At 40.4% G+C, this 27,322-nt stretch overlaps 1 protein-coding gene across 18 annotated transcripts in view; it reads right to left on the bottom strand.

Moving 5' to 3' along the window:
- The window catches only part of LOC122826410 (thyrotropin-releasing hormone-degrading ectoenzyme-like), a 185,169-nt gene that overhangs the window by 145,322 nt on the left and 12,525 nt on the right, over positions 1–27,322 (bottom strand). For all 18 annotated transcript variants that reach the window (XR_006369785.1, XR_006369786.1, XR_006369784.1 and 15 more), the window contains exons 2-4: positions 27,068–27,312; positions 13,492–13,765; positions 2,243–2,369 (exon numbers count right to left, since the gene is read on the bottom strand). Coding sequence is in view for 13 of the 18 variants with exons in the window: in XM_044108221.1 (XP_043964156.1) it covers positions 2,243–2,369; positions 13,492–13,765; positions 27,068–27,312 (646 nt within the window). In the remaining 5 variants the exon portion in view is untranslated. The remainder of the gene's footprint in view (positions 1–2,242; positions 2,370–13,491; positions 13,766–27,067; positions 27,313–27,322) is intronic.

The raw sequence follows: 27,322 nt of genomic DNA, 5'->3' as shown, positions 1-27,322 counted from the left end.
CTCTGGTTCACTTTGTATTAGTTAAAGAAGATTATTACTATTTTTTTGACTAATTGTTTAATAATTATGTTTGTGAATAAAGATTAATGAAGCTCTTCAGCTGCTAGTGACCGTCTAATTTTATCTGCTATATTTTACTGATATTTAATAAACGGGTAATAAATTGTGCAACCCATCACACAAATAAAGCAAAGTGGTTTTTTAATGCTTTGTTTCTTTAGACGATTATGAGCCGTTCCTCTGAAACAGAAAAAGTGCATCACTTTGACCTCATTATAGATTTACTTCCCATGTCGTCCTTTTATATCTATTAAAATTAATGGCCTCTATTTTTTGAAGTCGACTTCAGCTGAAGGTTTGTCTTTCTTTTTTTTAACAGAACCAACACTGAACTGAGTCGTTTTCTTCTGGAGTGTAAATGTTTAATGGAGCCGGTACCTCATGAGTCCAAATACAGAAAGTTAGAAATAAATCAGGTGGAAGCCCAAAGCCACAGAGAAAACAGCAAACCCCTCTGCTTTTTACTCAGTCTGGTTCAGATTTAGCAAAAGCAGCCGGTGGCAGGGGCGGAGCCAAAAGGGGGCCAGGCGGTGCCACCGGCCCACTAATGGTCAATACTAATGGAAATATTTCATCTGGAAACTGTTTATCACTTTAAATCACATGAAAAAAATTGTTTTAAAGATGGTTAGTTATTCTGGGTCACACAAAAAATACGATAAAATTAATAGTTTATATATTTATATGTCAAAATAAAACAGAATATGGGTGGAATGTAAAAAGATATAACTGTTTAAGATCAAATCCATAATATATAAAATTGATAATATCATTAATTGATTATTGAAATAATTGTCAACTAATTAGTAATCGATTAATCATTAACTGGAAAATACAGAAAAAAGCCAATTTGCTGAAAGCAAAACATATTCAGAGCAGTAATTAGGCCAAAACTGTACGAAAAATAAAAACTTGCTGCAATTAAGAAAAAAACAAAAAAAAAACCACGTGGTCTGGTTCAAATATTGCAAGAAAAACCAATTAAGCACCATTTGCATCCAATTAATCGAATAATCCACTATACTGATGTTAAGTCAAGCAATAAAAAATACTATCTTCTTGTTTAAAAAAATTGTTTCAATCCTATTGAAAACACCAAGGTATATGCCAATTTCTTAATCCAATAAATCAGAATAATTGATCAAATAAACTATTACTAACATAATCATTGATTACTATAATAATCAATGTTATATTCCAAGTATCTTTCTGTTTAAAAGAAGGATTAAATTACATCATCCCAGACTAAAATAAGGCCCAACTTTAGTGCTGACTGAGTAAAATTGAACTAATTTAAGCAGAGAAAAGAAAACAAGGTTATAAGGAAGACATGGTGCTGGAGTTCATCTGAATGGGAGTCACACCTCCGAATGTAAATCAAAATGACCAAAACATGAACTGTGCTGCCTTTTGCCCTGTGCACTGCTCAGAAAACAACGACATCATTTTTCAGAGTCGCTCCAATGACAGCTGTTATTTCAACCCGGACACTCATAAAAACTTATCTGGTTCAAACAGGAACGTTTTCGCTTTACAGGAAGCAGGAATTCTGTTTTTACTGAGATAATACAGTAAATATAGTGAAGGTGCTCCTCAAAATAGAAAAATAACTTCAGCAATTCACTTCAAAAACTTCAATATTCGGCATGATGAACTTTAAAACGACACTCAGGAGGTTTTTAACTAGCAGAATTAAAAACTGATTTTTTTAAAAGTTAACAGAGAATTAGGGAATTTCCATATTTAAATGTAGAAAAACTAAACTCCAATATAAAGAATATTTAAAGATGAAGAACAGTAGCAGCTCATTCAATAAAACAACCAGGCTTTTAAAATTCAGAAGCTGAAACTTGTTTTCAAAGATTTTTATACAAATAATTGATTAATCGTCTGAAAATCAATTAATCATCTGAATAATTGATAACTGAAATAATCGTTAAATGTAGCCGTAATAAAAAATGTTTTAATTTAGCGGGTAAAAATTGAAACAATAGTCAAAGGTCAGACTGTCTGACCTTTGACACAGAGGGCAAAAGGTTAACATCCCAAACCGGATCAGAGATAACAGAACTCTAGCAGAATGAAGACAAACTGAACATCTCCTGAACAAAGCCACAAGAATCAGACACAAAGTTCACAGCTGAACAGAACCAGAACCAGAACCAGAACCAGGACATCTTACCTAGCTTCGGCAGGGAGTACTGCACTTTGAAGTAGTCCTCATAAAATCCCAGCAGCCTCTTGGTGATGTGCAGAGCGTAGTCACCCGCGCCACTGGAGACGGCGTCCGGCCGGGCGTACAGACGGATCTGAGGACGGACAGAGAGACGAGTGAGACGGATCTGAGGACGGAGTCGTTACCGTCCAAGTCAAACAGGAAATGAAACCCGGCTGAGACAGTTGGAATAAATCTGGATTTACAGCAGCAGGAAAAAGTTTTAAAGTTTTAAATCCCAACTAATTCGATCAATTACCAATACTGTCTGGTCACATGATGCTCCACTGATGACCCAGTTTATGAAAAGCTCCTGAGTGACATCATCGGATGTCACAATAAATCCTCTCAGAAGTTATTTCAATAAATTTATTGATTTTTGCGACAGGCTTGGACATCTACACCATACGTTTTATTTCTAAACTGTTTCTGTTGGGACGCACCAATCCGATACCAATATCTGTATCGGTACCGATATTGAAAAAAATCTAGATGAAGTATCTGACAGTAGTATCGTATTCAGTCTAATTCTAAGCTTTATTATTTATTTTACATTACATTTAGAATTACTAATTGCACTTTCTGAACCATTTGGAAGGAGATTTGTTAGTTTAGTCAACATATTGTTTCTGTCAGTTTCTCATTTTATATTGGTTGTTCCACTTCTGAATGAATGTTTACTTGGAAATTCTAACTTTTTAACTTTGTAGTTAACTGAAACCCAGCATACGTTCCCAAACTGCATTTTCCTTAAATACTTAAGTTCTACTCTACAGACACCAAGGGAAAAGTTGAATTTTCAGCAAATAATCTGGGAATCCATGGTGCTCCAGTGTAGATCCCAGAACTGAGCAGGTCTGATTGTTTTTCAGTAAATCAGTTCACAGTTGGAAGCAAAAAGGATTTGATGGCCGTCAGTTTCAGAGTCTCGTCTGTATTCTGTTCACAGCGTCCGATCATTCCCTCTCTCACGCACCGAAGGCGTGTTGCAGCATGTTTATTAGCAGGCGAGCCAGACGGCTTCCTGTCGGCTCCCCGCACGCACGGACAGAAACAGAAATTAAATTAAAGGGCCGGTCTAGACGCTCTGAATACTGCGGGATGAGATGGATCAAACCCTGACACAAAAAGGCCATTCCACTGGATTTATGCTGGGAGAAATCGATTCAGCACTTTTATGACCACTCTCCAAGTGTCTGTGTATGGAGGCGCTTTTAAGGGTCAGAGAACATCATGTAACCAATGCAGAGTTTATGCCAACAGTAAAAATCTCCCCGGCTTCACGGCTCAAATACTAATTTAGCACAAACCGTCTGCAGGAAGGAGCAGAAAGAGCTTTTATCATAACTGTTGTTTCTAGTAAAGTTGCTGTAGACTCTACTGACGTATCAGGTGAGTTAGTTATGATTTTACTGGAAACATTTGTTTGCTGCGTCTTAGGCTGAATTATTTTATGGGAAATCTGCAGTTTGATTCATGAGATAAAACTACAAACTCCATCAGTTTTTTTCTGCAGCCTGTGACGGATTCTGCTCCGGAAATGGATTCATAACTTTTTACAGAATTAAAGTCAGCAGGTTTTTACTGCATTATCCTCCAAGAACTCCTTCATTTTGGGAAAACCACTGATTTGGTCTGAATTTATGTTTTTTCGTCCAATCATGGGAGAGATGAGAAGCTTCTAATGTACTTTTGTAACAAGCATGGACGGGTTTTAGTGGGATATTCGCTCCATCTAGATTGGAATGAGGCCTGAGGTGGTTTGAGGCAAATTCTCGACAACAGTCCACAAGCAGATGATTTTTCAATGCAGTTGCATTGGATTTTATTTCAGAGCATGGGATTAAAATGAGTATATTTTACATTTCAAACATGTTTTTCAGTTTAAATCTGGCAATCCTGTTTTTTTTTTTAAACAATGAAATATCTTCCTCCATTTAACTTTTCTCTACTTTTGTTGCCAAATTCCAAAATATCCCAATGAAAACAAAATAAAACAGAAGTGTAGGTAGTAAAATATGAACGGCACCTGAATCTCTGGTTAGCCAGTCGCCATATTTTCACTCATGACTCACAGATTTGCTGAATATTTTAGGTTTTCATTGAAAGAATAAACATGAAGCAGAGAGGCGCAACAGAACCAGAGTCCCGGCCCGGTTGGATCCAGCTCTGCAGTGATCGTTGAATAAAAATGCAGCTCCTTTCTCCTCGTCTGGCTGCAGCCAGCTGACTGAATATCGGCTCAGAGTGAGAGGATTTATTGAAATGTGGGCCGGCCGCCGGGGAGCTGCTGAATTCAGAAGAGTCTCCTGAGGATTCCTTAAACGCCCGCGGTCGTGTTCTCCCCGCTGAGATCCTGAACGCGTCGCATTTTCCAGCAGGCTTCAGAGTTTTGCTCCTTTCAGGCTGGAATTCGCTGAAACTGAGGCAGCGACAGAGACAGGCAGCCGCTTCTCCGTGGATTCCCCCCAGAGAGACGAAAACACGAGGCTCTGCTGGAGCTGAAACTTTAAATTACCTCCAGGTGAGAAGAAGATCCGTCACTCACATCCGTCAGTTGTGAGGAGGAGCTTCCCAACTGAAACATGGCGTCCGCTCATCCGGAAAAAAACTAAAAACTTTTAAATTTGGTTATCGAAAATGAAGGCTTAGTGTGTTTTATAGCACAATCAAGTGTCAATGTTACCTCCAGGTGTCATAAAATGCTGTTTGTATCATATATGATTGTGAAAGAATCATTACTATTTTCACGCCTTGAAATTGGGCCTCCGTCTCTTTAAAAAATCCTGCTCTTTCTGAAGTTCCGCCTCCAGGAAGTCATCACAACATGGCTCCTCTATTAACCCTTTTTATCCCTGAGCAGCAGCTCCTTTAACGAGCTCAAGTTCCACTAGGTGTTTGCTAATTGCAGCTGGTTAGTCTGAAGGAGCTGAGTGGGGGAGGAGCTACAGCTCAAAGGCGGGGCTAGGTCCACCCAGCATTTACACAGTAGTATGGTTGCCATGGAGATTAAAGGACTTCTTAAACATGCATTAAACTCCAGGTTTTGTTTTTGATGAGGGAAAAAAATAAAATAGTTTAAAAATCTAAAAAGTCGATTCCATATGATATTGCCCCTTTAATTTCATTAAAAGAAAGTTGGTCTTCAGTCTATTAATCATAGTTCATTAATTTTGTCTTGACAGAAATTTTATTTGAAGCAGTTGAATCTACCGCTAACTAGCTGCTAGCATACCTTAGAAGCTAGCTAGTTTTACTGCATCCATCACAGATTAGTGCAAATTTATCGTCAACTGACTGGAAAAAGTTTGTTCATTGCTTGTGATTCTGTTGGTGTTTTTAAGTGCTGTCCTGGTGCAGAATTATAAAAATGTGTTTATCGGATCCTATCGGCCGATATCAAACTTCAGATATCGGAAGTGAAAGAAGTGGATCCATGGGAACGACGATATTTCATTTGATTTTGTAAATGTGGAAAGGCAGAGTGACCTCTGGAAACATTTATTGCTTTTAAAATGATAGTGGCAAAATTAAAACTTTTGCAGTACAAAATTTTAACACCAATTTTGTTAATACAATAAGCTGCTCTTCCTGCATCATGTGCAAACAAACAGATGAAAAGCGGTCGATAAAAGCTCGGTTCTGTTAGTTTTTTAGAAAATGAACCCGACCTGCTGCACAGCAATAAGCTCCTCTCAGCAGCAGAGAAAGGAAAAGCTTCACGCTCCCTCCTGGACATCCAAACGGTTTCTGTGGCAACAGGAGAAGTTGACAAAACTCTCAAATTGCACCTTGAACTTCTCCAAATTGATACCGCGGATTGTGAAGCGAAGGACCCAGAACCGTCTGGGTTTCTGAGGAGAACCGGCGCCCTGGGCCAATCAGAAGCTGCTCTCTATAACTTATGGCGCCAGCATCACAGGTAGTCGGGATTCACTCGCTTGGTGTTTGAAAAGTCTGAAGCATCAGTCAGGATTCTCTGGTCCAATCAGACGGCAGATCCATCCTCTCTCTCTCTCCTCTCCTTGTTATCTCTTCGCTCGTCCGTGACTTCCCTGCCGGCGCTGCGGCGCTCCGTCTGTTGCCCTTGGATGATGGATGGGGTGATGGACGCTCGGTTGCCACGGTAATTTGATGGATGGTTTAACAACCGGTAGCAACGCTGACGGCGCCTCGGCCGGTTCTGGTCCTTGACTCCAGGATCAACGGGCCTCAGACGCCCAACGGAACCAGCGGCGCCGCTGACCTGGCACCGCCGCGCCACGGATGGGTCCAATCAGACGACAAGACAGTGGGCGGGCGGCGCCGCCAGGGTCGCGAAATCAAGACAAAACATCTGTGTCCACTTCAGAGGGAACAGAACCAGAAAAGTTCTGGCTGGTTTCAGTCCATCAAACAGACAAAATGGACGTTTCATCAAGAGTTCAATTCTGTTTTTATTGGTGACAGAGGAGAGACGGTTATTTTAGTAATAGATGTTTTAAAAAGTCTGTTTTACATTAGAAAAGATGCAAATAAAGAAATAAATTTCATTTTTAAAATAAAATGCAACAGCAGCATTTCTCTAGTGAACACTTCTTCATTTGTAGTAACTGCAGCTAAAAGATATTTAGAAAAGTTCAGCTCCTTCTGCTCGATTTGTCATTTCAATAAGGCTGATCTGGTGATTGTCTTTCAGATTAATTGATTAATAATCGATAGAAAAAATTGCTTAAATGACAATTTATTTGCAGAATTTGAACCAGGTGAATCTAAAACTGTTCTGGGTGGAACAATTTACAGATAACTGGATCTTTTCATCTTAAAGGCTAAAGTTTATATGGTTTGTACAGTTTTTTTTAATTACTGTTATAAATGTCATTATTTGAGCTAATAGATTTTTTTTGTATGATTAATGGATTACCAAATTATTTGCAGATTATTTTAAGAATCAATTAATTGCGGTTCATCCAGGCCATCTCAACATGATCTAAACGATTCGACTGAAACTCAGTTTCTGTCATTTAAAATAGAAACATTGTGTTTCTGTATCACTCTGTTCTGCAAACTGTTTACAGTGAACATCTGGAAGATGTTTTCTATCTTAATTTTTCCATTTTGTTCCTCCATCACTGACAGGAAGTAGTCTTCCAGGTAACTGACCCTAAATCCCAACCAACGTTTTTATCCCGACGATCCGACACATTCCCGACGGACAGCTGATTGAAACAGGAAGGCGATCACTAGTCTGCAGGGGTAGCTACTTAACGAGCGTCGCTACGTTGTTAGCATTGGCAGCTGAACAATCTGAACGTTTAGTTATGACAAAGTTATGAGATCCAAAGTAAATAATAATTCATTCAAAATGCTCTTGTTTAATTAATGCTACTTATGGTGATAATGTTTTATTCCATACTTTTAAGGTTTAAACATGAAAGTTTTTAACCTCTGGATCATTAAAAACTTTTTTCATAATGATAAAATCTCCTTAATCTCCGATTAAAGCAACAGAAGCAGCAGTTTTTCTATTAAATACTGACCTTACCTGCAGTTTATGGTTCTGTCGCGGCATTAATGTGACCTTTATTGTCATTACTGAATGTTAATGTGACATTTTCTGTCATCACTGGATTTTATGGGAACTCAGGGGATTAAACCAATAAAGAGGAGGATATTTATTCATCTACGGATTAATAAATCCTCATAGTTTTTTGAAAATAAAACCGACCATCAATAAATCATAGACACTAGAAACAGAAAAAACGTAACACTTTTAAACATATGATACACATCTTCCACAGAATCAGACCTCTTTAGAGAAACAGCCTGACTTTATATCTCAATCTATGATTTTAAATCTTACGATTATGACTTTGAATCTTTCATTTACAATTTTATACCACATAATTGTTATTTAAAAGTCAACATTATGACCAACTCAATTATAATCTTTAATGACTTCCTGTTGGGCTTTTATTGTTTCTTTTATGGCAGAAATGTGCTTCCATACAAACAGAAGAAGACGAGGTTAAAATATTTCTGCAGCAACTAAACGAAGTCAGACGGATGAGATTCAGATCAGATTAATAAAAAAATAAGCAGAGCCCTGTGGTAACACTGGAATGGCCTAGTCAAAGTCTGGATGTCAAACCAACTGACAGTCTGATGTTCTCCATCCAACCTGACTGACCTTTGGCTGTTTTCAAAAACACACAACACAGAACTCAGAGGGATTCGATTACCAACCCGCAGCACAAGTCTAGAGTTTTATTTGTAAAACTCTTCGTATTAAATAAATCATAATTATGTTCCGCGTTACGTTGACATATCCCATAAAAGGCTTTTTCCCTCCAGTGCTGCAGGTTTCATGTATTTTCCAGCGGAGCACCAACATCATTCACGCCATTTCTGGTTTGAACCTGGACAACGTTCACCTGCAGATCTGTTAAAATGTTAAAACGCCGTGGTTCCCATGGCGATTAGCTGATAAACACGCAGCCGGTTGGTGGGAATAATGAGCCAAATGCTAAAGACGAGGTTTAGCGCAGCGGGTCATTCCTCCGTTTGTTTGGATTCTTTAATCCTCGCTGAAGGAGAAGCTTCTGATTACAGGAACAGGGATTCTCACTGAGACGCATCACAATAAAGGAAGCAGACAAGCAGCTGTTTATGAGGCGAGAGAACAATGGAGAGCTGATTATGAAAGCTGGAAGAGTCCCAGTCTGAGTCGCTGCGTCGCAGATGGAAACGAGTCCTGTTGCTGCCTGATGAAGTTTTATTCTCACCATAAAGACGTTATTACAAGCCTACATCTGCTGAGAGCGACCATCATCGTTTTCTGTCTCGTTAGCTTGTTTACACAACGGTTCAGGTGTGTAGAGGAGCTTCAGTCACCTCACAGGAGACCCGGTTTAACCTTTGACCTCAGAGTTCAAATTACTGAGCTGATGCTCTGCAGTTCAATAAAAACTGAAACTGAGAAAATATTTCCTTTAACTGTAATAAATAAATACAGTGATAAATGGGAGAAACCGTCAATTTGTGCATTTATAAAACCAACATACTGAAATTATAGATATAATATTCTTTGTTTTTATGTTTGGTTGGTCAACAATAACTTAATACATCTTTTGAAAGTATCTGTCGAGTATTTATCACCCAGTCAATGTATACATAATTATAATCATAGTACTTTGACCTTTTCAATTCCTAAAAATGAACCCAAGTATAAAATAACTAAAACTACTAATATAACCAATAAAAACAAATATTTAACTAATAAAAACTAGCAAACATTCTAAAAACTAATCAAAAGATCAATTAAATAATGGATTAATGGATTTGTTGCTGCTTTGAGTCAAACTTCCCTCAGAGCCTCGTAGTAAAACCAGACTGAGTTTCTGAGAGCGGCGCGCCGACTGGAGCGTTTATTAACGCCGGACAGACGGAGGAAGAGTTTGTGACAGACGGAGCCGTTTGATTGGTCAGGATGGGGACGGTTGATGTTTTATTTGTCCTCCTCTCAGAGCGTCGCGGGAGGAAGAGGAGAAAGAGGAGAAAGAGGAGGAAGAGGAGGAAGAGAAGGCACGCCAGGATTAACGTTCCTGTCAGAGGAAGCTGCTCTGCAAACAGACAGCGGCGTCCCGGCTGCCTCGGGGCCAAACAGCGATCTTAATACGAGACACACAGAGCCCATCCAGCAGATGTTTGTAGACACAACAATCTGCATCTGCTGCTTTCTGGATGCTTTTCAGCTCCTGACAAAATGAACACATCCTGGGTTTTAAATGGAGCCCAGCTTCCTGTTAATCTCCCATCAGGCCTTGCGTCCTGACCATGTCTTCATGGATTATCACAGGCAAACAGCAGGAAGAGGCTGAGAGAATCCGTTCTTTCAACACTGCTGGAAAATCGGAGCTTTTTGATGGATTTGACTGGTGAACCATTTGATGTGTTCACAGTTCTCTGTGTGAAGAATGAGATCTGATGAGCTGCTCAACGTCAAGCGGAAAGGTTCTGACTGCTGCAGCGTTTAAAACGTGTTGATCAGGACTCAGGTGAAGACGGGTTCCTTCTAAATGATCTCAGATATTCCAGAACTGTTCAGATGAAGGTTTTTACCATTTATGTTGATTTTTCCAGTTACAAAGTCATCAGAAATAAATGTATAAAAGAAGATGCTTGAAAATCTAACAGCTGGAACCCCATCTGGGGATTTAAAAGCTCACCAGCTCATTATAATGAGAGTAAAACTTTGTCAATAGTCCAATAATGTGGAAAAAGAACAGTTTTGCAATTTTTGTATAAGTTTGTTTATTTGCATTTTTCAATACGTTTATAATAATGTACAAAAACGTGATAAATATGTTTTATCTGATTATTAATTGTCAAAATAATTTTTACTAAAATAATCATTAGTTCCATCCCAAATATTTGTCAAAACATTCTGGTGACAAAGTCTCTAAGCTAATGCTACGTTTGTGAGTCATTTCCAGTCCGTCATTCATTCAGCTCAGACACAAAGAAAGAAATGCAGCTAATTATTGCTGGTAACTTGCAGAAGTGTCTATATCTCCACCGACGATGCATTTTCTTAACTGAAAAACATTATGCTCACAAACAACAGCAATGGAATGTCCTGTGTTGTATTCTTGTTCCAGATTCAAATATTCAAGATTTTTCAGCCAAAAGGTTTTAAATAACAGAGACTGTGTTTACTGTAGATGTGGAAAAATATATATATATAAAAAAAAATTTAAAATCAGCCAATCATCTGCGGATTGACACAAAGAAAAAAGGATCTTTGGAGGAAAGTAGTAGTTTTCCCTCAATCATTGTTTGGTGTTGCCATACAGGTTTGCTGTAAAATAATAATAAAAAAAGTATTTTTCCATTTTTCTGTTTACATCTACTGCAGTTCCACATCATCATCATCAGTCGGGTTTCCAGAAGACTCACAGTTTTAGTAACCTTTAGTAAGTAAATAAATCAGTCAGCCGGCAGCCTGTGAGCGTTTTGGGCTGATATTTTCTCTGCAGACGGAGTCGGTTTCAGTTTTCAGGTCGTGTGTTGGATTTTTTTCTGGATTGTGTTTCAGGATTCCCCGGAGTGTCTTTCAGGTCGCGGTTGTTGGCTTCGGTCTCACCGTTATGGAGCCGTTACCGACTGAACTGAGGGATGGTTTTTATTCTCTCTCAAGTGGAAAATGTCTAAAAAAAAAAAACAACAAAAAAAAAACAGCCTCAGGCTTAAAAGGGGTAAAAAGCGAAAATGGGAAGGGAATCTAGCGGTGCTCTGAACAAAGTCCCAGAAGACGTTTTGGTGTCATCAGAGGTGTGTTGGGCCCGCGGCGCAGCCGGACACCGCAGGAACAAAGAGGCCGGGGTTTCTGGATGCTCTGCCCTCAACCCGCAGATCTCCACTGGAAACACAGGGGTCGTCTGGGAAGCATGTTTTCCTGTCAGCCGACGTTTCCACAGTTTGGTATAAAAATAGAAAAAGGGCAAAAATAAAGATGGATCTGTTGGTGTTTTCCTCCGTCTCAGAGCGCTGGAGGCTGCTGATGGTTATAAACGACCCAGATACGAGGCGCCATTAAAGCCAAATTCCTCCTAAATTATAATTCTGTAACAAGGAGAATTATTACAGAATGTCGGAGCGTCGTCCTTGAGCTCCTGGCAGACGAGATGGATGAGCTGTAATTACACCGATAGAGATGATGGGGAGCGAACAAGGTCGCGCCTGGTTTGTGTCCTTGTGTTGGAAGTCCGACACGTCGACGTGCACGTTTGAGTTCGAACCGTTACGTTTGGAAACGTGGAAACAGGTGAGAACAGCCACGGCAGAACGATTTGACTTTCAAATCAGAATCCAGAGCAGAAACAAACTGAGACCAAAGTTCAGCTTGTCTGGGATCCCGTCTAAAGCTGCTGCCGTTATTATTTACCTAAACTATCCCAGTGGTTGATGGGAATTTTCTGCAGCTTTATTTCTGAGCAGACTGTTGCATTGTTTGATTTAATACAAAATCCTTCATCAGCTCAAACAGTTGACTTCAAGTTCTTACTCTGCAGTAAGTATTTTTTTCTGGTTTCAAGAGCAAATTTCTCACTATAGTTCAGATAATATCAAACTAAGTAACTCTTCAACAAGATATGGGAGCTTATTTTGATTAAATGATTCATTAATATTGCTGAAAAACACTAGTTTTATTGGAGATGGTCGATCCCTGCGGTTCCCAGCTGGACGTTTTTAAAACTCTGCTCTACATTCACCTGAGGAAGAAGAGGACATTCACCTTTAAAATAACAACAGAAGTAAAAGTGGACGGGAGTCCCAGCAGTCTAATGAAGCCCAGCGCAGCAGCGAGGCAGGAAGCTTCTTATCAGGAGATTATCGCCGGTTCACATCTTAATTACTGTCTTCACCCTCAGATAACGAGCAGCTGCTGATTTTATTGGATCATCTGCAGACAATCCACGGACGTCGTTCCAACGTCTCATTTAATCCCAACGGACCAGCAGCTTCATCTGGCATCAGAACCACCTTTCAGAAATATTCAGTTTAAACTTTTAGTTGGTGGGCAGAACTTTCTGATTATCAGCCTTTAGGGAACAAAAAAGTCTCAAATTTACTGACAAGTGAACGCACCATATGGAAGAGTTAATGAGTTACTTTCTCACTTTAAAGTTTATTTTGTACAAATGTTTAGCAGAAACAACAGGAGTTTCATTTTAAGCTGTTGCCGTGTCAACAGACGTCTGTCAGCACTGATCAGATCCAACTGGACAAGATTGATGGTTTTTCTTTTTTGTGACTTAAACATAAAAAATATTCAGTCAAACCAAGTTGAAAAAGAAACATGAGATTATTAAAGATGATTTTCTCCACAAACACTCAGAGGTTGGCGTTATTTAAATTCAATCCCAGAAATGTTGGTTGTTGAAACACAAATCCAACATCTGAAAGCTTTAAACGGCTGAATCTGCGCCGTCACTCATCCATCCCTGCTTGTTTTTTCCTGCCGGCTGCTGATATACAGCCATTATTCCCCCAATCAGAGCTTAATTATGACAATTATTGTGTGATGGTAATGACTGCAGCTCTTATCTCCTGTTCAAGCCCAGAGATGAGGACTGATGGATGAGAGAGGAAACAGGCTGCAGTCGTTCTCGCGCCAGTTTCATCAGACATTTTCTCTAAACAAGCGGCGTTCCCAGGACAGAGAGGAGACTCACCACCACGCCGCTGCTGGTCTGCGTCTCCCTGTAGGTGAAGTTGCAGACGGCCCAGGCCAGGTAGTAGGTGGACATGCGGGGCGTCCGGGCGAAGCGGTTGGTCACCCAGCCGTCCTCGTCCGGCCAGCTGCTGTCCACCGGCATGTTGGACAGAGACGTGTACTGCGAGTCGTGGCGGAGGCTCAGGGAGAAGGTGGCCTTGTAGACGGGCTCGTCGAAGCAGGGGAAGGCCTTCCGGGCGTGGATCGGGCTGAACTGGGTCACTGCCAGGTACCTGGACAGGGAGACAAAACATCAGCACCAGAAGGTCCAACTCATCCTGGACTGAAACGGTTCTGCTCCTCATCGTCTTGGACGTCCAGAATCTACAGATTCAGCTGTAGAAGTGGAGCGGTTCTGACCCAAACCAACCTCAGGCTGGTTCCACCGCTCTGGACGTTATTAATGTCAGCACCAGTAAAAACATTTTCCTGTGATTCTGATGAGAAAAATCCATCAACACAAACCCACAGAGCTCAAAAGTCAGCAACTCAACCCGGCAGTTCTTTAATAAAACTCAGACCTTTACTGGAAATTACAGAACTTCTCACTCCGTCTGCCAGATTTCACCTTTTTTCCTTATTTTATCTCTTCTGCTTTCATTCAATCGCCTCTCTGACCTCCCTCCGTTAGAGACAGAGGTCTGTGTCAACATGGCCGCCGCCGCCGGGTCCAGCAGCAATCATCTCCACAATAAAAACACTTCGCCTTTTTCTGCCAAACACAGAGGAAAAAGGAGAGAGCTGTTCCTCCATCTGCTGATCCGGTAGAACGAAACTCAGTAAACTAGAAATTGCATCACATCTACATCCAAAGAGATTTCAGCTCCGTCAACCTGACCGTGACTTTTGACCCCAGCAGGGAGAAACAACATCCTATAGAAAACCTGAGCAAACAACCAACTCAACAGAGTCAGAATGTCTGAAAATGTTTCCAAGACGATCAATTTACAGAAAAACAAGATTAACTCATGAAGACCTCAGCATCTCCAGAACCAAGACCAGATCATTCTCCTACTACTCTCCCATTTGACTTTTCACTTCATGCCTTCACTGTAAAAGTTTCTAGTTTCCAGTTACACTTGAAATAAGAAAACTAAACAAAAACTTTGTTTCAGGTCAATAATTCTTTAAAGTTGATTAAAATGATCAGTTTTATCAACTGAAAAGAAAAGAAAACACCCAAAAGCTGCTGTCATTTTATTACCGTCAAGGTTTCTTCTCTTAACCAAAATTATAAAATAACAGCTAAAGATAAAAGTTGTCTTGGATAAAAGCAGACAACATCTCACATTTTAAACAATGTAATTCTACATCCATCAGGAACAAATTAATTCAACTCACCAAAATGTTTGTCTTTAATAAACTTGTGTTAAATTAACTTCATTAGCTGATTAATCTTAACTTGTGAGTAATCCAATTTAAACTGGAGCAGAACCAAACCTTCATCCTGACTCTCTGCTAGTCATGACATTTAATGTTGCTGTTCAAATAAATCTGAGCTGAAATCAAATAAAGCCTGGAATTAACCAATCAAAGGTGATTTTGTTGCTTAATTAAGTTTCCTCATGCTGGATTAGCTGCTTTTCATGAATGAAAGTGAAGGCAGAGCCTGTGAGTTTAAAGCCAGGTGACCAGCAGCTCAGTGGGACACGTCGTGTTGGAGATGCATCGTGTGCATGACCTCTGCATGACCTCTGCATGACCTCTGCATGACCTCTGCAGAGCAGCAGCAGTCCAGCCCGACGGGCCACTGTGGATCTGCTGTGTGACATTTACAGTCTAACATCCAGAAAGCCGTTCAACCTGATAATGCAGCAAAGATGGAGATTCAATAAATTCTGCAGCAACATCTCACAGCAGAAACACTGGAGAAGTTAAATTATTTCAACTCTAACGTGACAAAAAGTAACAATACAAGAGGTGGAGAGCAAAGTAAGATCAGCTGGAAATAAATCAATTAATCACATGATAAATTAAAATAAGCTCAATAATTTATTGTTCTTTTCTAGATGATAAAAGTCTTCAGTCTGGAGTTTTGGTCTCATCTAGCTGCTCTTTGAACAACACAATTCATTTTATAAGTTGTTTTATTTTGATTTTTAAAATACCTTCCAGTTCCAGAATTAGCTGTTCATCAAAATTTTAAGTTTATTGATCTTTGAGAATGTGTTCTTGCATTAATATGTCATTACCGTTATTTTGCTTGAAAATAGTTAAAAAACAACAATATCGTTGTTTATCACGATAACCTTGGGACCGAAACCCGTCCAGCTAAATGTTGCGACGATTCCACGATGCAACTTTTCCTGGTGACTGAAGCCGTTTCCCTAACGAGGAGAATCGTGGTTAACGAGGACGGATCGGACTTCCTGATGAACGAGACGCTTTATGAGGAGACCAGAGTTGAATGGACCGTTGGAAGAAGCTGATTGGTCAAACAGATCTCCTACCTCCTGCTAATCATCATCAGCAGCAGCATCATCAGCATTAGCATTAGCAGCAGCAGCATTAGCATCAGCAGCAGCATCATCAGCATTAGCATCAGCATCATCAGCAGCAGCAGCGTTCCTCTGTGACTCTCCCTCCAGACTCTCCCTCCAGCTGAAGCACTAATCCAGTGCTGGATGAGTTGATGTGGATCAATATTGACCTCTCCACTCTGCAGCGCGGCTGTCAGAGAGCAATCAACCCAACATGGCCGCCAGCTGAGGCTGCTTCTCAGCACTAACTGTCCCTGAGTGTCTCTGGACCCAGGCACTGCAGGACGGTCACACAGGCCTCCACAGTCCCACTGGAGGCTCGTCTGAGTGGGAACCCACTCTGCAGAATCACTTTACAACTCAGGAATATTCCAAGTATTAAAAACTAAAACAAGCAGGACATTTAATTTCTGATTTGGTTAGAACCTGGAGGAACAAGGATGTTTATCTGGCAGAATTCAGTAGAGTTCATTTAAACGGGTTGTAAGGTCCTAACTGATGATGGGAGTTTTCTCTACTGTACTTTAAATCTACGGTCATCAGTTTGGTTTCCATGGTGCTCAGGGATTTAAATTAAGGTTAATAAAATAAAATTCAAAAATACTTTATCCCAAAAGGACATAAAATGTTATAACTCATAATCTAGTATCTTCAGAGTCAATTTATGACATCATCAGTTGTTAGCTAGCACTGCTAACCAACCTCCTTTGCTTTTGCCGCTGCTCTTTAATCTCTGGCATTAGGTGGAGATGTTGGAGTAAGGGATTAGTCATTATGGATGGAAGAGATGGACCGTCTTCCTTCTCAACTCCTCTGGGATCTGGGGTCAAAGGTCAGGTATTATTTGGGCTTTTGAGATGCTAATTAGCTGCTCCAAACTAGAAAAACAACACCTTGTTGCCATGGATACGTATCATAGCTTTTCCATTGAACCAATGGCCCAACCAGCTCTCGTTCCTCCAGCAGCTCGATGATGTTGGGTGTGTCATGACTCTCTCTCTCCAGATTTACTTTGTTTGTTTGTTCAGTTCTGATTTGAGAGTTTGCTCAAGTTTTTCCAGAAAGTTTGTTTTTCTGTGGTGTTGAAGCAGAAACTCCTCGAAAAATCAGCAACTGTAAGTGTTCACCTTCACATCCTCCTTCCAGGCCTTTATGTTCTCCACGAGGAGTCAAGTAGCAACAATCCAGCTGAAGTGCACTTATGGTAAATATTTCCCTGTAAGAGAAAATGGCTGCTATTACAGCAGCCTTAAAGTGCAGCTCACAGTGAAGAGCAACAACCAAACCCAGAAGATCAGGCTTTAAGAAGCAGAAAGATGAGCGACTCAACAGCTTTCTGTGCTTTTTCAAAGTTTTAAATAAGAAACTGTCGATAAATTAGTAGCCATCAAGGTCAAACGAGAAGTCTGCAACTTCATCAATCATCACCAATTTCAGAAAATAAAACCCATTGTATAGATCCATCACACAAAAATGTTCCAACCTTTATTTCAGGTGATCAGAGATAATCAGAATATTATGACCTAACCAGCTGATTAAAACACCTGAAAAGGTTTCCTGAGTCTCCGTCTCACTCTGGGTCAGAGGTCATCGACAGCCGGACCCAGTCAGAAAATCTGGCTGTTCACAAAGTGATGCATCAAAGAATATTCATAGAAAGTTGAGTGGAAGGAAACAGTGAAGTCTTCCAGACATACATGGGCGTTCAAAAGGTTTTATCTTTATTGATCTGATGTAAAGTTCTGACGGGTTTTCATTCCGAGAATCAACTGAATTACAAAATTAAAGCCTGAAACATTTCACTCTACATGTGATAGATCTATAATACAAAGGTTCATTTCTGTAATGTTGCACTTTTTCACGAGATCCAGATCTTTGGAGCTGCCCTGCAGTTAAACGGGGAAGGTGACCTCCTGACCCCTGGACTCTGTGCTCTTCATCATTCAGGTTGCATGTTGCTGCTCGTCTTCATCAAAAGCAGTCGGTTTGCTTGTTAAATCCCAGCAGGACGCCTCTCTGCCTCTGCAGCTGAACTCCAACATGCGGCGTCACGATGCAGATTCCTGCTGCAGAGTCTCACACTGCAGTTAAAGTTCAGTCAGATCTTCACTTCCTTTCACAAAGAAACTCGGATGCATTAATTAGTTTTTGCACCTCGTGGGTAATTTTCCTCAGAATAAATGGTCGCTAATTTGGAAGATTATTCCGTTGTCTCCTGGTACAACATTAATTATAGTTCCAGGAATGGAAATCTGCTCTCTCTCAAAACCACTCGGATGAATCTGGCAGTTCGCCCTCCACCGGCACGCTGACAGCTTTTAGTCATCCTCGTTTTAATTGGTCCCTCCTTTGACCATCTTCATCTCTTTCACCGCCTTTCGATCGGGGCTTTGCTGCCAGAACTCCCATTTTAAAGCTAAAGCTTGTTAGAAATACCAGTTATTTATTCTTACATGTTTTTAAAGTTTCAGCTTAGCAGAACATTCACCCTGCCTCCCTAATAAATCAGTGAAAGTTGTTGCTCTAAATGCTGACTGAACTTTTAATTGGTAAACAGCAAATGCGGCATATTTTTACAGAACTATAAGATTTAATATCAGTTAATTATCCTGATTTATTGTTCCAGTAAGTTACTGCAGTTGCTTTACAATCCCCTCCGGTTAAAACTCAATTTATGTTCCATTAAAGACGTTTAGCAGAGGAATCAAGCCACGAAATATGGAACAAATGTTTATTTTCTGAAAGTTTAATAAACAAAGTTTAATAAACTTCAGACTATGTTTTAGTCTGAAGATGAAACAGGTTTGGTGTTTGCGTCCATCCACCTAAAGTCAGCAGCTAGCCTCAACACCGGCAGGTTAGCGGTTCCTCCTATAGGCGATGGTTTCATTGGGTTCTCAAGGTTTTGGAGATGAACTACTGGATGCTGTTGATGTGTAAACTCTTCAGAAGGCGTCCAGGAGTCTTTAACCCTCCTGTGGTCTTAGCACAAAGCTCAGGGAAAGAGCAGCAGATGTAACTGGTTGGACAGCGGGGAAACACTGGGGTTGTCCCGTCAGACCGTCAGTGCCCGTAACAACACACAAACTTGGAAAATTGCACGCGAGTCGATGCCGTTGGACTGAACACTGGGTAAAAGCTTGTTGGGTCCAAATGAGTCAGTCTCTAAATAGACAATGGGAGCAGAACAGAGAAACCCAAACAAGAAAGTACAATGTACTTTGATTGTTAATCTATTTCTATTTTATCTAGAATGTGCAGACGTTCATTAGACAAGCGCAAATCAACCGCCCTGTTCCGCTCCTACCAATCACACATCCCAGAAGATTTGCACTCTGCAATTACAACAAACGATGAAATAATGAAATTATCCTGCTTCCTCAAATTATAGTCTGCAAAAACAGTTTTTTAAAAATAATATGTCGGGTTTACTTAGGACTTAGGCTTCAATTAAAGAAAATTAGTGGGCTCACACACAATGCCTTCGGGTTCAGGTGAGGTTGAATTCTTTATGCCTGATCTAAACGGCCAGTTTTAATCCAAATCCTTCACAGAGAAACAGGAAGGCTGTAAAGTATCTGCCAAGTCTGTGCGGATTCGGTCGATAAGTTGACTGTACCGGGACGACGATGAGTCACAAAGTCTCTGATCCGACGTTGGTCCCAAAATGACTGGTTGGTGCATCTCCAGTTAAAACAATCCAAACCCGCTGACACTTTTAAACTGGTTTCCAGTTCAGAGCCAATCTCTCTGATGGTTCCAGTTCAGAACAGGAAGGCTGAATGACGGCGCGTTGTGTCCTCCAGTGAATCAAAGAGAATCAGACCGAACTCCTGATCCAGTCCCAGATTTCTGAGAAGCTGATGAATCAGCAGCAGCGCCGCAGTTTCAATGTGACGGCTCCCAATCGCAATTTGATATGTTGCTTAAAGCGATCAGTGTGTCCATTGTGTGTGTGTGTGTGTGTGTGTGATAATAACACACTGCTGACTCAACAGTTTCTTCACATCTCTGATTCTGAACAAGGTACATTCGTTCGATCTCGGCAGGAAGTGATGTCATATCCACTTCTCCACTCTCGTTCAGATTAAGCAGAGTATCACTTCATGAATGCGTGTGTGTGTGTGTGTTTGCCAGTCAATCAGGATTATTGTTAGAACAGGCGTTACCGTGGCAGCAGGATGTCACATCGTGTGTGTGTGTGTGTGTGTGTGTGTGTAACAGGCTCATCCTCCTCCACTCTAATAGATCCTCTCTTTATCTCGTCCCTCTCAGGCTCCCTCCATTATTCTCTCCCTCCGCCTGCCTCTCTGTTTATTATTCGCCTCTTCTTCCTCCTCCTCCTCTTCCTCACCTCTCCACAGCTCCTTTCAATTTGCTTCTCTGCATCCGTTTATCCTTCCCTCCATCCTCATCCTTCCTTCTCATTTTCAGATTTCCTTCTCTTCTTCATGCAGTCCATCGTCTGAGCGTAATCCCTCCTCTTCATCACTTTGACTCCTCTTCTCTTCTTTCTCTTCTTCATGTTTTTTTCTTCTTCACCTCTGTTGAGGATTTACTTCTTTTTTCACCTCCACCTGGCTTCACTCGTTCCCTCCTCCTCCTCTTTCCTTTGATAATCCATCCTTTTTTATTTATTTTACACATTTTCTTCCCAGTCCTCCTCATCCTTGTCTCTCGCTTCCACTCCTCTTTTCTCTCCTCTTTTTCTCTGGAGTGTTTTTCTTCCACAGGTTTGTTAGAAAAGACGAATTTGAAGACGTTTTTCCTTTCTCAGTTCCACTTCTTTCTGTTTCTGGTCCCTGCCACAGATTCTCTGTAAAAGTACGAACTTTGACTAGGCCTTTTTTTTTCACTAGTTTTTGAACATCCAGTCAGAGACATTCATGTCAGAATGGCCTAGTTAAAGCCCAGATTTAAATCCAACTGAGAATCTCTGAGATTAGATGCCTCTCTGACTGATCTGAGCTTGAACTAAAAATGTTCATTCTGTAGTCAGTCAGAGCTGAAAAAAAAAAATAAAATGCAGGCCACACTTTTCAGATTTCACTTCAGAAAAATCCTGCAGCGGATTTGGAGAGAAAGCTGGAAGTGGATTTAAACTCAGATTAAATTGTGTAAAGAAGTTTGTTCTCTTCTTGTTCTTCCTCCTCTCAGCCCGGCGGAGCAGAAAGGAACAAACTTTAGAGGATTTCTCCCTGAGACGCCGACTGACGGCGAACAGGAAGAACTCGATTTAAACAGGAAGTTGTCGGGAACAGGAACGCTGTGGCTGCAGGGGGCGGAGCCACAGCCCCTTCCTGCTCTGATCCCTTCCTCTCAGGCCGGAGGACGAAGGTGAGGATGAGGACGCTGTGAGGAATTGAATTAAGTTTCATTTCATGGCCAATTTCAGGCGGGATCAATTCTGCCTAACCAAGCGCAGTTATGGACATCGTTTAGCGTGTGGGAGAAATTTCTGGGAAATTAGTCTGACGATCCGGCCAGGAAGACTCCGGGACCATCATGTTCTTCCTGCCAATGTAGCGCTGCTGCTGGGCAAAAGTTTTAAACCGCTCTTCATCCCTTGAGTTCCTCCAGTCTGGAGGAGAACATGAACTTTGACCTATCCTAAAATCATCTTATCATCCACAGTGTGAGGCTCAGTGTGGTTTGATACATCAAGTAATAATAATTACACTTTTCAGACCGACGTTACTCAGACATTATCATTAAAGGTTAATGATTAATCTATTATGCTTCCTTTAACAAGCTAGGGTTGGTCTATGGCCTAAACCAAACATGTTCAATACATTTTTCTGAATAAAATCTTTTTTAAATAAGATTTTAGTCTGTTAAGCTGTTTTAGGGCCTCCTGTCACTTTAAATCCAATAAGCCCCAAACTCAAAGTTTACACTTGCATGTGGAAATGGCTGCTTACAGATCCACAATTATACAACTGTACATCTTTGAAAAGCAGAACTGGAGCCTCCTTCACAACCAACAGGAATGCATCAAGTGGTTTCTGGATGGTAAGTCAATAACTAAAACCAGGTGACCAAACGTGCTGGAGCTCACCTGGGGTTGCTAGGTAACAGCACAGTGTGACTTAATTGGAAGGTTTTTGAAACGGCATATTTTCCAGACACCAAAAAACAAACTTATTACTAAAACGCAGCTGGGTAGTTTGTTTTTAAAATGCTTGGTCTGTTTTTAGAAGAATTAGAAAACCAAGTGGAAATACAAAAAAGTTCAATGTAAGAATTTTGTAAAATAAGTCGCCTTTAATACATTTTAAATCACATTTATCGTCTCTGATCATCTCTGGTTCTCCATGTTGATGTCTAAAAATGAGAAACCAGGAAACACCGAGGAGTTTAAAGGAAAAACTGATAGAAGTCACTAAATTCAAAACCACCTGGAGCCAAAATACAACAAACTGAATTAAAATAAAGGTTTCCTTGTGGCTCGTCCCGCTGATGGTTCCTGTTCTGAGGGACCATCAGAGCAGAACTAAACTGGTTTAACTGGACTAATTCATTCTCCCTCCATCAGCCTCACAAGTATTTAAACTCAGTCTGGGGTTTAGCGGAGCTCCACATATTAAGCTAATCTCACAGAGGGTTAGCGTTAGCTGCATGGCTGCATCAAGCTACTCCTGAAGCCAACAGTCGCCTCAGTACTGTACAGTCCCAGAACACACAGGCTGCTTGCAGCAGGAAGTTCTCCAGGAACATTTGATTTAAAAGTCCATTTCTCCAGCAGTATATTTCCTGTAAATCAAGTTGCTGATAACTGATAAATCAAAGTGTAGTTTGTCGATGTTTTCCTGTACTTATGTAATGTTTATTTTACTTCTAACATTTTTTATGATCTTGTTGCTGAAAATGTGCTACACAAATAAACTTGCTTTGTTTTCTATCAATATTTTAATAATTGCAGAGCATTGGAGCCATTGGGAGCAAAAATTATCTCAAAATTTAACATTTTTTTCCTCAGAATTTCAACTTTTATACCAGAATTTGGGGGTCTAACAGTCTGCATACTCGTTCTATTTTTGCAGTGGCACTAATTGCCTTCTGTAACAAATACACAAATGATCAGTTGCAATTTATTTTTAATAACTATCCAGTATCATTTTCATCTGCTGTAAATTTGACTTTAGTGAACAAACATTCTTATTTTGTGTTTTTACATTCTTACCTTTGAGTGAATATACATGCAACATAAAGTTAATCACCAGATAATAAATCAGAAAATCCCTTTTCTGTTTCTGGTCAGTTACCAGAAATGCTTCGATTGTTTCAAGATGGCAGCTAACTAGAAAACAGCAGCATGGGCCAGGGGAGAGCCTTCAGAGCACATTAATCATCAGCTTTCCTCAGATAAATTAGGATTCTGGCTTCCCATATTCACCCAGATTAACTCCAACAAATCCGTCCAACCGCTGCTCTCAGCAACGCCGTGTGTTAAAAAAAATCTTTATTCTGCTGGTGTAGACGCACCGCGCTGCTCAGAAAAGCCAGTTTGTCTTTCCTACGACATTAAACCAATCAGGTTGTGCACAGAGCGGACAGTGGGCAGGTTTCCCCTCAGAAGCTGCGTTTAACTTTAACTAGCCGCTCGTTGTGTTGTGATCGAGCTGCGCTGGTGCAGCAGCTGCCACATCGATTCCAGATCGATCCCAACACACACTGCCAGGGAACATGGGAAAAGTAAACACACACACACACACACACACGCACACGCACACACACACACACACACACACACACGCAGGAAGGGTGTGATTGGTGCAGAGTTTTACTTCAGTGTGTGCCAGAACGTCTGGCAGAAAGGAAATCAGGCCAGATTTCATTTTTCTAATAAACTGCTGCAAATACACTTTAAAGACAAAAACCATGGCAACCGGGACACGAACTAAGATAAAACCAGTCTCTACATCGGTTTTATTTCACCTCATTATATTCTCTCTCTTTGTTCACATCAACGCCTGCAGGCGACAGAAATATGATAAAGAAAAAACACATCAGACAGTTCCCGTCATCCTGACCTGCAGATCAGGTCAATCATCAGAGTGCAGCAGAAATTAAATTAATCTGTTCAGCAGCAAAACATTTTTATATTACTGGATGTTTTCACACCGACTGAAAAACATCAACAGTTTGAACCGCAGCCAGATTCCTTCATTTACTCTACGCTGTAGACTAACAGTCTGAAGTGAATGCTGCTGATTGCTAATGTAAAAAACGTAATACGTCAAAGTTTGGTTAAATTAAAGCACAGAGACCTCTCTGCTTTCATTTTAAATCAGTCAGACATAAACTCACCTGAATAAACTTTTTAATCCAAACAAACAGCAACAGGTAGTAATGAAAAGTAAAAAATGTGCTGCAGATTATTTGGTAGTTTGTAATCCAACAGAAAAAATTAAAATTACATTATTCTAATCTTTGGATTAAAAAATATGGAGATAATTTCCTGCCAAAATATTGCAAACAAATTAAACTGTATGGAGTTGGAACTGATCTCCAATCACATACAGAACAATCTGAAACTACGGAAAGTTTCTGCCAAAGTCACGTAATACCTAAAACTGAATGAAGTATTCACTCCCGTATGAAAACAGGGGGCGCCGTTGAGACATAACATCTACAGGAAAATTTCCAAAAATGACAGTAAAATCTAGTTCTAGTTCATGTTTGTGAGAGCAGAGCGGTTCAAATGAAAGAGGGACACTTTGTTTGTAAAATAAGTTTTATCTTTGTGGAACATTATGGCAGGAAATTAACTCCATACCAAAACTCTATCAAACTTTTAAAAAAGCACCAAATATGTTGAGTGATGAGTTAGAGCAAGAAATGTTGGAATTTTTAGTTTAAAAAGGATTTAATAAACAGAATTTATTTTTGTTTATTGGCCTTTTTTTTTTTGACATGTCAAGTCATAAGTTAGTTGGAACAAAAACAAAAATTAAAACTTTACCTTGTAGTCTAAAGACTTGAGATCCAACTTATGAACAAGTTTATAACAACCTGTTCAAGCTTCACTTAAAGTCTTTTGTTGTTAATGTGTGAGGATATTTCAGGCTCCTCCAAAATAAAAGCGCTTCCTGTTTGTTTCATTGGCGACTATTCTTGTAGTTTTCAGCATGATTATTTTTAGATTATAGAGATTCTTATGAGACTGAAACCTTTGTTGTAATGCAGTTTGTTTTATTAAAATGTGACAGTAAGAGAACATGTTTCTAATGTTTAGTTTGTAAATATTAATAGCAGCTGATTTAATGAAGGAATAAAGATTTTTACTGCAACTTCTTTCTACTTGATCTTTCATTTGTTGTTTTTCTCTTTAAGTTTCATTCAGAACAAACCAATAAGTTAAACTAATGTGATAAATATTGTTTTATAAGTTGGACCATAACTCCCTGCAGGTTTGTGACACGTTGACTGAAACGTTCAGACTGTTGATGATAATGGTTTTAAAATGATAACCTACAGCGCTGCAGCAGCTCAGGCAGACGACGCAGCATGAAGCTGAAGTGGGAGCGATAATTTCACCTATTAGAGGAAAAAACAACCTGTGAAGACAGAACATGTTCCTCTGCAGCTTTCTTTAAGCGTTAACCGTCTGCTGCTGATGTTTGCTGTTATTTCTATGGGATCAGTTCGCTGCCTGTTTAATGTCAAACCGGACCGATCACGTTACTGTAGAGATTAAAACAACGACGGTTAACGTTGGTCAGTCCTGCTCCGGTTCTGATCCGGTCCCGTTCTTCCTCTCTGCTGATCAGAACCTCATCAGCTGCTGTCTGACGGAGTGAACAAGCAGCAGCTTCTTGGCAGGTACAGAACTCCGACTCATTAGCACTAATTAACACATTACTGAGCTAAATAAACATGGCTGGCTTCAGCGCCATAAATTCAATTTACAATGAATGTTTTCATCACTTTCAGCTCTGGAAACTAAACTTGGACGGTTGATCATTTCTATTTTACAGCTTTCCATAAAGTTAGCAGGACACCAGTTTCATCCATGACAAAAACTAAGTATTAAAAAAAAAACTTTCAAGAAAAAAATTAAATACAAAAATTCTCTCTACTGGTGCAGTTTAAACCCGTTTTTAAAAGTGCTATATAAATAAGTTTGACATTGACATAGTTGGTATTTATTTATTTAGTTTTATTTTGGACATTTAAAATATTGTATAGTTCCAAAGTGTTTACTAAATTAAAGTTAAATATTGATCTTTGAGAGAGCAAACTCAAGTGAGCAGAAAAACTTTTCTGTTGAGGAATTTATTTTGAATTTTGCATCCTTCAAAATGTACGAATAATAAAAATAAGTTGATGGAAACACGGCGAGTGGACCTGGATGTTTCCAGGCTTTTGTGGTTGTATTTCAGTAAACTACCACAAAGAGACAAACTCCAGAGTTAGCAGCTGCTTACAGGGAAGCGGCTGCCAGGTTTGTGTTGCATTGTGGGATGCGGTGGAGTAAACCAACTAAAATAAGGCTCCTCTATTCTCCTTCCAGCCTGACTCTCAGGTGAGGTTTAGTTTTTAAAACCTCACCTGAGAGAACCGAGCACCAAACTCATCATCTTCATCTGAAGATTACAGTCAATAATCTCAGTCAATAATCTGAGTCACAGCCCAGATGATTCAGTAATCTGTCTCAGGCATTAGCTGCAGAATCACATTTTACATCAGAAACCCAAAGCAACAACCAATCAGGAGCCTGGAAACTGGATTCAAGCCAATAAGTTGTTTGAGTACAGAGCGCTAACACAAACACGCATCAGCTCAAAGCCGGTTTCCCATCAGTCCCTTGGGGACCAGACCTGACGTGGAAACAACACGGGGCTTCTGGGAATTTCATAAAGAGGGAGAGACGGTGTGTGTGTGTGTGTGTGTGTGGTCTGACAGCTGCAACACACACATTATGGTGTGTGAGAGTTAATCAATGTCGTGGGTGTGAGGCTGTGACCTTTTCTAGTTGAACCACCTGCTGCTCTGTGTGTGTGTGTGTGTGTGTGTGTGTGTGTGTGTGTGTGTGTGTGTGTGTGTGTGTACCGTCTCTCCCGCTGCAGGGTATAGGAGCTCCTGAAGAATCCCAGCAGCTCGTCCTCGATGGCGGCGTCGAAGCTGACGTTGAGGCGGTACAGCCTGCCGGGCTTCAGCTCGCGGTGCAGAACCACCACGTACATCTGATTGGTCGGGAAGGGGAAGTGGCGGTGGACGCGCATGACTCCGCCCCCCGGCCTGTTGGCGGCCCGGCTGCCGGCGCCGCTCTCTGCTGCCACGGAAACCCGGTCCACCTGAACAGAG

Source organism: Gambusia affinis, linkage group LG23 (genome assembly GCF_019740435.1).
Source record: "Gambusia affinis linkage group LG23, SWU_Gaff_1.0, whole genome shotgun sequence".
NCBI classification, from domain to species: Eukaryota; Metazoa; Chordata; class Actinopteri; order Cyprinodontiformes; family Poeciliidae; genus Gambusia; species Gambusia affinis.
The sequence above is the reverse complement of the archived record's forward strand: the minus strand, read 5'-3'. Positions and strand labels throughout refer to the sequence as shown.